Source organism: Gymnogyps californianus, chromosome 11, assembly GCF_018139145.2.
Source record: "Gymnogyps californianus isolate 813 chromosome 11, ASM1813914v2, whole genome shotgun sequence".
NCBI classification, from domain to species: Eukaryota; Metazoa; Chordata; class Aves; order Accipitriformes; family Cathartidae; genus Gymnogyps; species Gymnogyps californianus.
The window spans coordinates 21,827,956-21,841,005 of NC_059481.1; the positions used below are offsets into that span (position 1 = coordinate 21,827,956).

Consider the following 13,050-nt stretch of genomic DNA (forward strand, 5'->3'; position numbering starts at 1 on the left):
CATTAAAAGCAATATGCCTGTGACTTAATAAAATCACTGATACTGAGGACCATGCAGGAAAGTTCTATGGCCCCACGGGGAGTGGGGTGGCACACACACAGCCAACAGCTTCAGTTTATCTAGAGCGCAGCCCTACAGGGCCAGCCATCCAGAAACATCCAACAAATGATATTTGTCACTGCAAACATGTAGCCTTCATAGTAGCTATCCAATATTAATGAAGTAATAGGAAGAAAGTAGGCACAGGTAATACATTATTCCAGTAGAAGTGAAAAACGTTTTCCACATTATTACTGGATAACAGTAAGACAAGACTCAATGCATGGATCATCAATGTATCTGAAAAACCCAGTTAACCTCAGTTAGGCAAAGGCTCCCAGCTTCTCTCTTCTCTCTTGGAAATACTCAGAGTAACAATGTACTGTATTCAGCTGATATCTGTTCTATACCTTTTAATTTAAACAAAATCTCCTAACAATAAAGAGGTCAGTCATCCAAATGTCTAGTGTCAGGCATAAAGGTGAGCAGCTCACTCAGCTGCAGTAAAAGCTAACTTCTATGAGGCCATTCCCACTTACAAGCATTACATCGGACAGTGCTTGTCAGATCAGACCTTAGGACAAGAATGCTTGTTGCCCAGCGTATAACAAATGGAATGAAAGACAATGGGCACTATAGTCCAGCGAACACACTAATTACATTAATAAAATGAAAGCTTAAATTTTTAAGCTAATCCTAGGCTATCATTTATAAAAGTTAACAGGGCATATTTAATTTAGGAATTGGCTAACGCTTCTCTTTCCACCACTGAAACCTCATAAATGAAATATACTGGATTGCTGCCCAGTGCGGAAATAAAAGTTATGAATAATGTTTCTATCTCAATCATTGTCAGTGCTTTAATATTCCTAATTACTTTAAAAAGCTAAATATTCAATATAGGAAAAACCTTCTTTTTCTTTTTATCTTCACTTGCAAGATTAGTGCAATTTAATAAGAGTCACTGGGTAGTTTTAGTCCACGAGACCCATCTGTACTTTGACATCTTATCCTTTCCTGTTCATTTTTACAGAGAATGGAGTGCTTGTTACTCTGTGTATGCATGTGTGTATAAATGTATACATCTATATGTGTACGTCCATGTTGTCACAGTATTTTTTAATTATGATTTTTAACTTCTCTGAGTGCACATGCACTGTATAAATACTTACTGGCTGTTAGGTTAAACATATCTATTACTAAAAATAACCAAAGGATAAAATGAGTTCCTGAGATTCTATACAATATTTTACAATTGAAGGTACTATTTTTCTTTTTTAAAAATATTATTATAGATAGATATTCAGTATGTTATGCTGCCCAATTTTTGCCTTGTGTACATGTCAGGTAATGCCAAAAGGTTGCTTCAAACCCCAAAGCATGGCCTTTCATTCTGCCCTTCCTCCCTGCTCTCTCCCTATTGCCTTTTCTGCTGTAACTGAGGAGACATCAGCAAAGCTGCAGATGAAACACCAGTAACTTGACCAGAGAAGAGTCTGCCCCGTTGACTTCAGCCTCTGGAGGTGTTCATCCCCAGTCACATTTAACTCCTATTCTCTTCTAATGCCTCCCTTTATAGACCCCTTTTCTGTTATCATTTTGCCTGGTAATGATGCCTCTTTTTTAAGATTCCAATCAATTTGGGAGAAAGGGAGGAAGTAAAAGCAAAATGAAATGTTCATTCAGTAAATGACTCACAGCATCTTTCTCGATGCAGCTTTATTTACTTGCCTGATGCACAAATAGACTTCATTTAACAAGCTTATTTCGGTTATGTCAATAACGTATTGGGCCTGTGTTACATAACACCTCTGATGTTTCTACTGGAAAGAACGCTAGCTGTTTCATTCCAGCATGAACTAATCACATATAGACTTAAACTTATCATTACCAATTAAGAGAGTTTGACATACACAGCTTCCCCAGCTGAAAGAACTGAAAGCCTCAAGTGTGAATTAATTTCTTAGCAAAAGGTGCAGAACTCCCACCTCTACCATTTCCCTAACTAACTTCTGCAGTATGGATAATTTAAGGTGTGGATTTCAAGTCAGAAGGTAGAATCTGGGCTGCATGAAAAGTCAATGGCAAAACTCCCACTGGCTTCAACAGGACAAGGATTCTGTCTAGAGAGAGTGCTTTCCAAACAACTCCAAGTACTCCACAAAGTATTTAATGAAGAACGTGTTGTATTAAAGATTTAAGAGAGAAAAATTTCATAATAGAGCTATATTATCTATATTGGTATCCTAATAACAGGACTGAAAGCATTAAGAGCATCCTCCACTGTATTTAACATTTCTTTGTAAAAACAAGAAAAAAGGTGAAAGTCGTTATCATAGGAAAGGGTATTATCACATATTAATTGTGCAAAATGACCAATGGACAACTTTCATTTTTCCATATAAAGCATCCAAGTTCTAAGGCCACTGCTTTATTTAAGGCCTTTTTTTAATAGCAGCATATATCTTTATCACATTTTTGTAATCTTTACTCACCACTAGAGCAATCGGTACCTCCCCATCCTGGTTCACAATGACAAGTGTCAGGAGAAACACATCTTCCATGGACACACTCCTCTGTGCAGAGTGCTGTTAAGAAGAAACAATACACAGCACTGTAAACATATTAAGTGGTTGGTAAACATACAGTAAACTATGCCTAAGAGAGCAATATTTTGTTTAAAGATATTAAACAAAGCAAACACAGAAAAAAGAATTACTTGCAAGATTTAATTAATATTAAGTGACCAAAATAAAATATAGGTCTCTTGACAGCAATAAACTCATTTGTCACTTCAGCTCTTTGTAATGAAAAACTCTAACACCAGAAATTACTTCGGTTAGCAGTTTTGCTTCATAATAAAATTTTTACCAAACTGACACTTATTATTATTATATTACAGAATACCAGCTTCTCCTATTGCACTCAAGTTGCTACTGTTCATAACATAAAATGGAGCTCGGTTTTGAAAGGATATGAAGATCCAAAATTGATTCTTAAAAAATAGCTCAAGGAGAAGAAATAATTTTGCTACATGATGCAGTAGCTATAAGTGCAGCCTTGTCTTTTCAAGGTCATCAAGTTTTCCATAACTACAGTGTTCTAGATCTTATTTGTCCACTGTTGGATTATTGGAAGTTCAATATCCTTAAGGTTCAAACTATGAAAAACTGGTTGATTTTACTGTCTCACTTGCCAGTTGGCTAGAGATACACATGGGAGAATCTCCTTTTCTTCTCCCTGAGTAGGAACAGCTCATGGTTTTAAGACTTTTCTTCTCCTGTGCTGCTTTGGTGTCTGACTGACTTTTCAGTGTATGCCGGTATGCCCATCACATACAAAAGAACTTGGACAATACTGAATAACTACTTTAAAGGCTGAACTTTACTGCTTACTAACTTATTTCCATTTTACCACTTAGGACATTGCCAAAAACTCAGTGTGTCAGTGATTCAAATTGGATGGTTAAGTTGGAACTTATAATTTCCATCTAGACTAACTTGTACGAGTTATTAACAAATATGATATAGTGGCAATGAAATCACTATATTAAAGTATATATACATACATATAATACATATCATATATATGATATATATGGTATATAACCTATGTTTGTATATCCTGTGTTTTTATATCAGATGGGAAATGTGGGTATTGTGCTTACTTAACCAATAACTGGCTGAAGCTGGACTACAAAAGACTTATTCCAAGACAAAGATTAATTCATTCCTGTTGAAAACAAGGCCAGCAAAGCTGATTTGGGAAGTAGCTTTGTGTCGCTGTACTGAAAACCAGGCTGAACTACCTAATTCATTTTAAATCAGCCAGCGAGCCTTCTTAAAGTTGCACTGGGCCTGCATATGAAACACCTTTTCAGTTCCCGGGTACCTCATGGGCCAAACGTTTTCCACCAATGTCTTGTACATTTGAACGATTCCTGCTGTATTTGACATTCTGTTTGGACTACCAGATTGGATCACATCTTGAATCTGCACTCAAGCTGGCATCAAAGTTGATGGAAATATTTTGTTGTCTATTCTGTGTTTGTGTCATTGTAGACCAAAGCTATTCACCAATATATACCAAACTATTCACAATATACTTAAATCCAACTTCAAATCACAAGTGAACTTTGAATAATCCTATGGGACAAATCTTCCTGCTCTTTATCCATCAAATCACACATGACCAGTGATTAGAATGTTGCCTCGTTATAACGACTGCAAGATCTTTCTAGATTAGTCATTTCCTTTCTAGGTTCGCTGCATGTCAAAAGTCCAATTTATTCTTACTTCATATCTTGTGTTTAGATAGTATTGCAGGGGGCATGAAATATTGATAGCTAATTCTCTAGTCACTAATTGTCCTAATCTTTTGTGCATTTATTTTACTTGAGTTAGGGTTTCTGAAGACAGTGAGGCATCCTAGGCTACAGCTGTAAGATGAAATTCAAGACAGGGTATTAGAAAACCAAGATTTTCCAATAAAGAAATACATGCCTTCATGCAATCATTTAAAAATGGCGGGTTATCTATGACAAGACGTCTACATACAGAACAGCCACAAACTTACAATTTGTTATTAAAAGTAGTGTACTAAAAGATATACAATATGGTAGGATAGGGATACTTTGAAAATTCTGCCCTGTATAGCTTTATCTAAGAATATGATTCTCACTGATGTAACTCTTACACATTAGTTTTATAAGAGGTATGGAAATCGAAACTGAGATTTTTCTGTTCCCTGTATGGACATTTACAATAATAAATCATTCTTACATGTAAAACATGCAACTTTTTTATCCTTTTAACTAGGCCAGGTTCTCAGGTCAACGCATAATTTGTGAGCAGGAAGATTGATGGTGGACTACTTCTTTGCTCTTCCAAATAACAAAACTCCTGCTCATTACTGGTCTAAATTCAATTGATTTAGCCACACAAACATATCACACCTTAACTATGTTAACATTAATATGAAATAATAATGACTAATTAAGCTAATAAAGTTTACTTAATCACTTGCCTATGGACAGAAGTGCTGACTTCTGTAGTAGTGCTCCAGTCCCTTGGGAAGAGTGCTATGTGAGACTTACAAGCAAGACTCAAGATAGTATTCCTCATTCTAAAGCAATCAATGATTTGCAAAATACAGAAAAGTACCATAGAGAACGGCATCTTTGTTTTTAGGTGTTTTGAAGTCCCGCATAGCTGAAGACGACAACGTTTAATGAGCAATTAAAGAGTCAAGTAAGGTAAAGACACTCCTTGGAACTGTGGGTTCTCTCATCTCTGGTTTATGAACTTGCTAAACAAGCAGCTATGAGCTCACTAGCATATAGTCATTTAAAGCTGTGAAATCACCCAGGAGTAATCCCATATGCGGGGGGTCACAGAAATCCCCCTTTTTTAAGAGGGGAAGCTTTGATATAAGCCATTTTATTCAAGGAGGCAAATAATCAGACTCCTGCACTGTCTGATTTGAATCAGGCCTATAAAGGTCCATATAAAGGTCATATCAGGGTACAACTCTAAAGTTTTACCATAGCAAATAAAATTTTGAATTTCCCCTATAAAAGGGAAGTCTTGCCTTGCTCTAATCTTTAGAGTTTAAATTAATTTTTCATTCTATTAACATTCAACATAATAGGATACAATGGTCCCCAAGGCATTCTTCATAATATACTTTGTACAGTGGTTTGCAAATGATCTTACTAGTTAATGGAACTATAAAAATTACTTGCACATAAAGGTCAAGAAAAATAAAGATAAGTATATACTTTCTGACACTGTCCTGTTCAACACTCAGCTAAAGGCCCCTGGAGTAAAGAAAACTTGTACTAATGCAAGGAATATAATTCCTCCCAGTATAATAGCCCAAGCAGTTCAACCTTTGGAATTCCAGACTTTTTATGTCTGCATTTTCTCTTGACCAATTCTCTTGAACAATCTAGCACCTCATTGATCAGTTTATTATTAGCATTCTTGGCATGAGTTTAAGATCAGTTTGTAGTTTGATTCAGCCTGGTAATAAAATGACCTACATCAAAGCCCTGCCAAAATGCCATCTTTGTAGCAATGCGTTCAGCATGAGTTATTTGGCCGTACTCAAGGTTACACAGCAACTGCTCCTTATCGTGGAATAAAGTCAACAAAAGGGTTCTGTAACAATTCATTTGATGCTTATCACTTACTTTATAATTACAAACAGTGCTTTTTTTAACATATAAGGTCAATCCTCAGGGAAATAGACCTAAAGATTAAACTCTTTTCACACCTGAAATGACTGCATAGACTTCTCTAACACTAGCACTTATTTTTTAATTGTTGTCCTGAATTTGAATTTAGATATATTAAATGGGTTGTCTGTGTCTCCTATCTACAAAGGTATGAAATAGCCAGGATATTGTTATTGAGGAGTACACTGCTAAGTGGAGCAGACTCTTCTGCCTGGAGAATACTTTCATTGCAGAGTTACTTCAATTGTAATTGTACACCACAGATAGTTTATCGCAGACAAAAGCAGCCACAGTCCAGGGATGGAGAGCTACTCTGTCTTCCTTGGTGCTGCATTCCTCTGTATGGACCCAAACTATGACTTTGCAGGGTTTAACCCTGCTGTACCACGCTGTTTATACACACTGTTATACCTTGCTCATCACTACGTTGACTTCTTGTACTCCATTAAGCAATGTAACTAACACCTGCCACAATTACCTTCTTAGCCTCCTTCCCAGAGGTGAAACTGCATTTAGAGAAGAGTTTCATTCTAGAGGAATAAGTATGGAGTGATTTAGCTTGGGAAAGTTTTGTTAGCTTGTCCAAAAATACAACTTGTGTATTTATTTCACAAAAGGCAGAGTCAAAAAAAATGTGTCTTGTGCTTGCGATGGAACGCGGTAACATTTGCAGCGGTCCTTTGAACCTGGAGGAGTTCACAGCCACTGACCCAGCAAGTTCCATCTCCCTCCCACTTCAGCTGGTGGACTTTGTTGTGCCAGACAAGCAAAATATCTTCAAAACAAAGACCAGTATAATTACAAAGTCTAAAGGAACCCAGCATAGAAAGCAGAAAACAGGCTTCATGAACTGCGCTCCTTCATAGCAGCGTGTGCCGCTGAAGAGACGTGCTGGAGTGTTCTGTACAAGCTAAGAGTTTCCTGGGCTCTGTGGGCTTTCTGCTCAGGGACTGTAGTGCAGCCAGGAGGTGACGGAAAGCATAAATAAATGTAGATACATTATAATAATGGAAAACATTGCTAAATGAAGATACAGATGCTACTATATGAGAGCATAGACACAATGAGAAATTCAGGCACCCTCCTAGAACTACACAGAATGAACTGGTCTAATGTGACCGCACATGTGGCAAAAGGACATTGCCCCATGACTGCAAGTTCTTCAAAATACTTTTCTTTTCTCTGCCCTACCTTAGGCAGTCTCTGCCAGTTTTTCTTCCCTATACAATGATCTCACCCAAACTCCGACCAATTTCATTTATTTGCTGTGAACCAAAGGTAGACCTGCATTTTTTCTATTATGTTGCTGGTATTTTAACTTCAGGTCACCTAACCAGTTTGCCCCATGCTTGATAGTTGTTGGGCTACACAAAGCAGAAATTTAATGGAAAAAGGGATGTTTTCCTTCACTATTTAGTATGTGTCCCTGGAAGAATTTGGGCCATTTTAGCACATTCTTCCAGTCCCTTGTGCCACTTTTAGGGGAAAGAATAATCTTGTCAGGTGAAATAGCAGTTATCGCATGGCCAGTGGTTTCAGATAATGCAGAGAGGACAAAGAAGATGAAAAAAGATGAAAAAGATGCTTGCCTCTAATCCATTAGGAATCTATTCACTCAGGGCCACTCTGGTGTTTCCATCTTAATGTACTGGCCTGAATCCAGGTTGTGCTGAGTCTACGATATTAGCTTCATTAGATAAGCCTGTAGTCAGCTTTTGGCTAGATTCTCGTAGAATGTGCTCAGAAAAGGGAGGTTTGATAGTAGAAGAAAGATGACTACAGCTAATGCATCTAGGTAGGTTTTCCTCATTCTTAGATTATTGCTTATTTGTGGAACGGAAGATTCCCTCTCTAAATCACTGACTTTCCGTCAGGAATCATGCTGATTAGATGGTTTCCTGGATAATTGTTTCAATGAAGTGGGATAATAGTTCTTTGAATTGCTTAATGTCTATTTCTGTGGTCATCACTCAGGATACATCCATTAATTTATCACCTTGGATAGCACTTTAATGCAGGGTTTAGCAACTTTAATAGACGAAGATATGAAGAGATCTCAAAGCCTGCTCAGGCTTTGAGTAATTTATTGTTTCAGTGTATGGCAACCCTTATTTTTCATCTCCCTCTTGGTGTCCGATGAAAGTACTAATAAAAAAATACAAAACCAAGAAGATCAATGTGAGCAAAGGAAAGATGAAACTAATGCAGATCATATAACAGCAACGGGTCACAAGAGCAACTCCTTTTCCTGTAGGTGCAATTCCATCACATTTTTTGGCAGATTTGGAATTAGAGACTATGCATCTATGCAATCAGAACAGAATCAATGGGCTTTCTTGTCATCTGGGACATGGGGAGTCTCTGACCATTGCCTTAGTGAGATATTGATCTGTTCAAGATAGCAGCTAGGTTGTGTTATCCTCAGTCTTGACACCCTGCCAAAGCTTAGGGAGTAGGCTATGCCAGAGATGACTTGTGAATGTCTGAAGCAAAAGAATTGAGGAGATATATTTTGAGGATTTTATCTTCTCCCAGGAGCAGAATCTGACATATGTCAGTGTCATCATTGACAAAATATCAGTAAATCCCTATATGAATCTGCTAGGAGGTGAAGATTTGTTAATAAGCATAAAATCTATGATAGTTTCAGCTCAGATTTCTATGGCCAGATAAATGGCAATCTGGGGTTCTGATGACTAATGAGAAGGTGAACACAGGGCCTCCCACATTCTTGTCATGGCTGAGTGTCCCAGGCAGACGACATGGGCTAGTTTACAGGTCCTAGAATAATTCCAGCCAGACTCCAGTGTTTCAGATTCTCAAGTCCCTCACGGGAAGAATGCTCCCAGTTTACTGATTACTGGAGGATCTGGCACTGATGAGAATCTAGTTTAGTCCATGTTGCAATCCATTGCCTGCTGTAGCCCTTAGTCTAGGGAGTCGTTAGGGAAGTAAACTGCGCCGGGGGAAGGTCAAGCTAGAGAAGAGACTGCCACGTTTTCTATGTGCCCTGAGAAAATCAAGACTGGTGGAGCGCTTTTTGGAATTGCAGTCTGGTTGGTTCTGAGGAACAGCTGAGCTGGAGCAGCATATCCCTGAGACGGGAATGGCATCGCATCAGTGACCATAAAATAGTACCAGTGACAGTAATAGAGGAGAAGGTTAGAGCCCTGCAAAAGGAGACGTCGATGGGAGTCACACATTTCACAGACTCTGTGTCATTTTGATGCCCCGCTGGCTTCACCTGCTCTGATAGAGAGAGGGAATGGGAGATAGTACTTACCATTTAATAATGTCTGAACGAGAGCTGAAAAGCAGCTTCCTTCTAGCAGCAAATGTCAGAAGAGCAGAACTGGGGTCAGTAAGCTGAACTGCTTTGTATCTTTGGCTGTGTGAATAACAGAAGAGCTTTGCAGTACTTCAAAGCACAAAAAGGGAATGGTGGGAAGGCATTGCAGGACTCTGAGCACTGAAGTGCATCCGCCCTGCAAAGTGGACAGGTTACGAGGTTGGGTAAAAGCAACACTAATCCGTTAGTCTGTCGATAAAGTCACAACCAAGCTCTGGCAAGAGGAATGTGTGCAAAGGCATGAGGGAGTTAAGTTTAAGAACCAGGCAAATTCTGCAATGAAGACAAGGCATCTATCTAATGCCTGATTTCAACAGATTCATGACTAACATCACATATAAAGGGAAGACCTCAGAGCAAGGTCAGAGATGACAGTCCACACGGGGATGTCTCTTGCTCACTCCCAGTGCTCCATAGGGATCATGAGATACAAGCACCTGGGCTTGTTTTGTGGAGTGAAGAGAGAAATTCCACCTTCAGGTGAAATCCTGACCACTCTAAGGTAAGTCACACTCCCAAATCACTCACCATTTCTAAGGCTCAGTCTTTCTCACTGCTGTCACAGAAAGTGAATCTGGGCCCATAGAGAACTCTTTGGAGATCAGCTAAATATTGGTAATTGTTGATTGTTTAAAGCCTGCAACTGATTTTATGCATTTTCTGCCATTGCTTCAACTAGAAATAATAATTGCATTCTACCATGTTGAGAGGAAAAGACATGCTGAGATCAATTCTGCTGATCAATGTTCTAATACAATATTATTCTGTGGAATAATTTCAGCATTTAACTTTTCGTGGTAAATGATTTCCCATAGCCTCACTGCAGGGTTCAAAACAATCATTATCACTAGTTCAAACTGTTAATGAGGTTAAGAGAGATCCTGAATCAGCAGAGCAGAATCTATGACCCAGGAAAGCTTTTCCCCTCCTGTGCCCTCTGTCTACTCCTTCCATTTTGGTAAATTGACCAACTCTTTCCAGCAATTTGTAGAAAATACACTTTCACTAGTTAATTATCTACTGGAACTTGATTCATCCAATCAGCAAACTTAATGACAATTTGTCTGCAAATTGTGCTTTATATTGCACCTTTAGAAAGAGCGTTACTATCTTTTTCCAAGTAATGTAGAAATATTAACCTACTCTTACGCATTGTCTTCCATTCTCTCTGTATACGATCTAGCAGACCTCACTCCACCAAAACTAAATGCGGTCAAACAGTATTTGCCAGCAGGAGGCTCCAGGGTTTTTGAGGACAGAAGAGAGAAGAAGCAATTCTCCTGTGCCAAAACCAGTGGAAGTATTCCCCAATCATTCTCTTCATAACCTTAGGGGAATTTTTTTTGTTGCCTGAGGGAATGAAATTCTTGACAGGCTGGGGAATAGAGAAGCTTGTACCTAACTAAGATGCCTGGTCCTTTCAGCTTTCCTGCCAACATACAGAGAAGCAGCCAAACCTACCAGAAGAAGAGCAAGCATAACCTGATCTACCAAACTACCTGTGATGGCAGGTAGTATCAAACTACACTCAACAGACTGCTGAAGGAATGACTGTTCTCCATTCATAGGTATGGGTATCTTCGTCTGCAGTCTGGGCTCTCCTAGTTGTGTTGGAATGGAAAGTGAGCTGCCAGTTGCAAAGTACAAAGTTAGAAATTAGCTAAAAGTGGTAAGTCAGAAATAAACAAACATTTCCATCATAAAAAGACTGGAGGAAGATACAGTGCCCTACAGCTGAGGAAGGTGATAACTAAACTACAGATGAACAGGTAAGTACCTGTATCACACATGACAGAACTGTGTGAAACTCAGCAGTTGTGGGATGGTGTTTCTAGCCGAGTGAGCCTCACTATAGAAATTTCACTAGTATATTACTACTGCCTTGCTTCATATCACAGCTACCTCTGCTTTCTTACTATGACTGTATCACTCAAATAGACCAAGAATTTACAGGTTCCAACACTGGCTGAGTAGCTGTTTGGTTTAAGCAGTGATACAGGAAGCATATAGGCTAATGCCAAAGAAAATGAGCTATTATCAAAAAAACCATTTATAACAAGGGCAAGATTCTCAGAGATGCTTCAGCAGACAGTGAGACAGACATGAGCGGGACTTTGGCCAAAACAGTCTAGTAAAATAACCAAGCCATCTTGCCTTGTTCTCTGGAAATCACCTCAAAATTACAGCACTTGCGTATTTTGCTACAGGTGACCCACTCTGGGCATTAAGTGAATTTCTTTGTGTACAAATTCCATCATATTACTGTTCCTGTAAAATATTTGGTTTTGGATCCGGTAGCATTGCTACATGTCTGTAGTTCTCTGATTACTGACTTGCCCTGAATTGTGGGTCTCATGCCAAGAAAATTCTATTTTCTGTCAGTAAATGACACAACTCCACCACTGATTGATTTTCATAGGCAGAGAGTATGTGCTGTGTGTAAGAGTGAGGATGGGTGCATCAAAAATATTGTTCCTAAAATATCAAAAGCAGATAGATGAAGACATCTGGACTGCATGATACTTCTGGCTATCTTTGCTGAGCAATGCAACACCTAATAAAACTAAATTACACCGATTCTCCTAGATAAATTTTAGTCCTGTAGCACATTGAATAAACTATTGATTTTTCAAAAGAAATCTTTCTTCATTCTTATTCCAAATTTCATCAAGCCAATCTAACAAAAATCCTTTCTTTGTTTCTCACCAAAATAGGATGAATATGGACAAATTTCTAAAGGCGAACCTGTCATTGAGGCCAGGCTATTAGATGGCATGGGCCCTAGAGGGCCAATGCATTTCAGATTTCATTTAAGATCAAGCCACACAATGCAAATGAAGGTCACCCTGATGAAATCAAGAATAGAAGTATAGTCTGTTTGAAGATCATGTTAACATATCAGCTACACTAACATTACTGGGGATGGAATATTTAAATGCAGACACTTTTCACTTTTCTCACATTTCAAAAGGAACCATAGCAATGTGTTTCAGAGCAACTTACTGAAAAGAACTGTAAAAAAGACCCCAGGAAACAAATTATTGTATAATATGGGGGCTGATTCTCATCTCAAGCCACTAGTTTAAACTTTCTGTAACCAACTCTAGACTGCAGGAGGTCAGCTGATTCAGGATCAAGTCCAATTTCTTAGTAATGTCTAACTGTCTAGAGAAACTTTCTACTAATAAGACACGGTAAAATGTACTTTCCAATTCCTGTGATTCACACTGTTGCCTGAAAATAGAAGATGGGAGCTGGAAATAAAAACTTTTACCTACATTATCAGAAGCTATTGAAGGTGCATACGCTTTACTAAAAGGTAAATGTTATATAGCATTTGCATAAACAAAAAAATACACAGTATTGGTGAAAAAAAAGATCATTTTTGATACTTTTAATAATGCTTTTAAAAGGAATTCTACTT

At 38.3% G+C, this 13,050-nt stretch overlaps 1 protein-coding gene across 3 annotated transcripts in view; it reads right to left on the reverse strand.

Moving 5' to 3' along the window:
- MEGF11 (multiple EGF like domains 11) overlaps window positions 1–13,050 on the reverse strand; it is a 210,842-nt gene that overhangs the window by 182,185 nt on the left and 15,607 nt on the right. For all 3 annotated transcript variants that reach the window (XM_050903192.1, XM_050903189.1, XM_050903191.1), the window contains exon 4: window positions 2,535–2,627. In XM_050903192.1, the coding sequence (XP_050759149.1) occupies window positions 2,535–2,627 (93 nt within the window). The remainder of the gene's footprint in view (window positions 1–2,534; window positions 2,628–13,050) is intronic.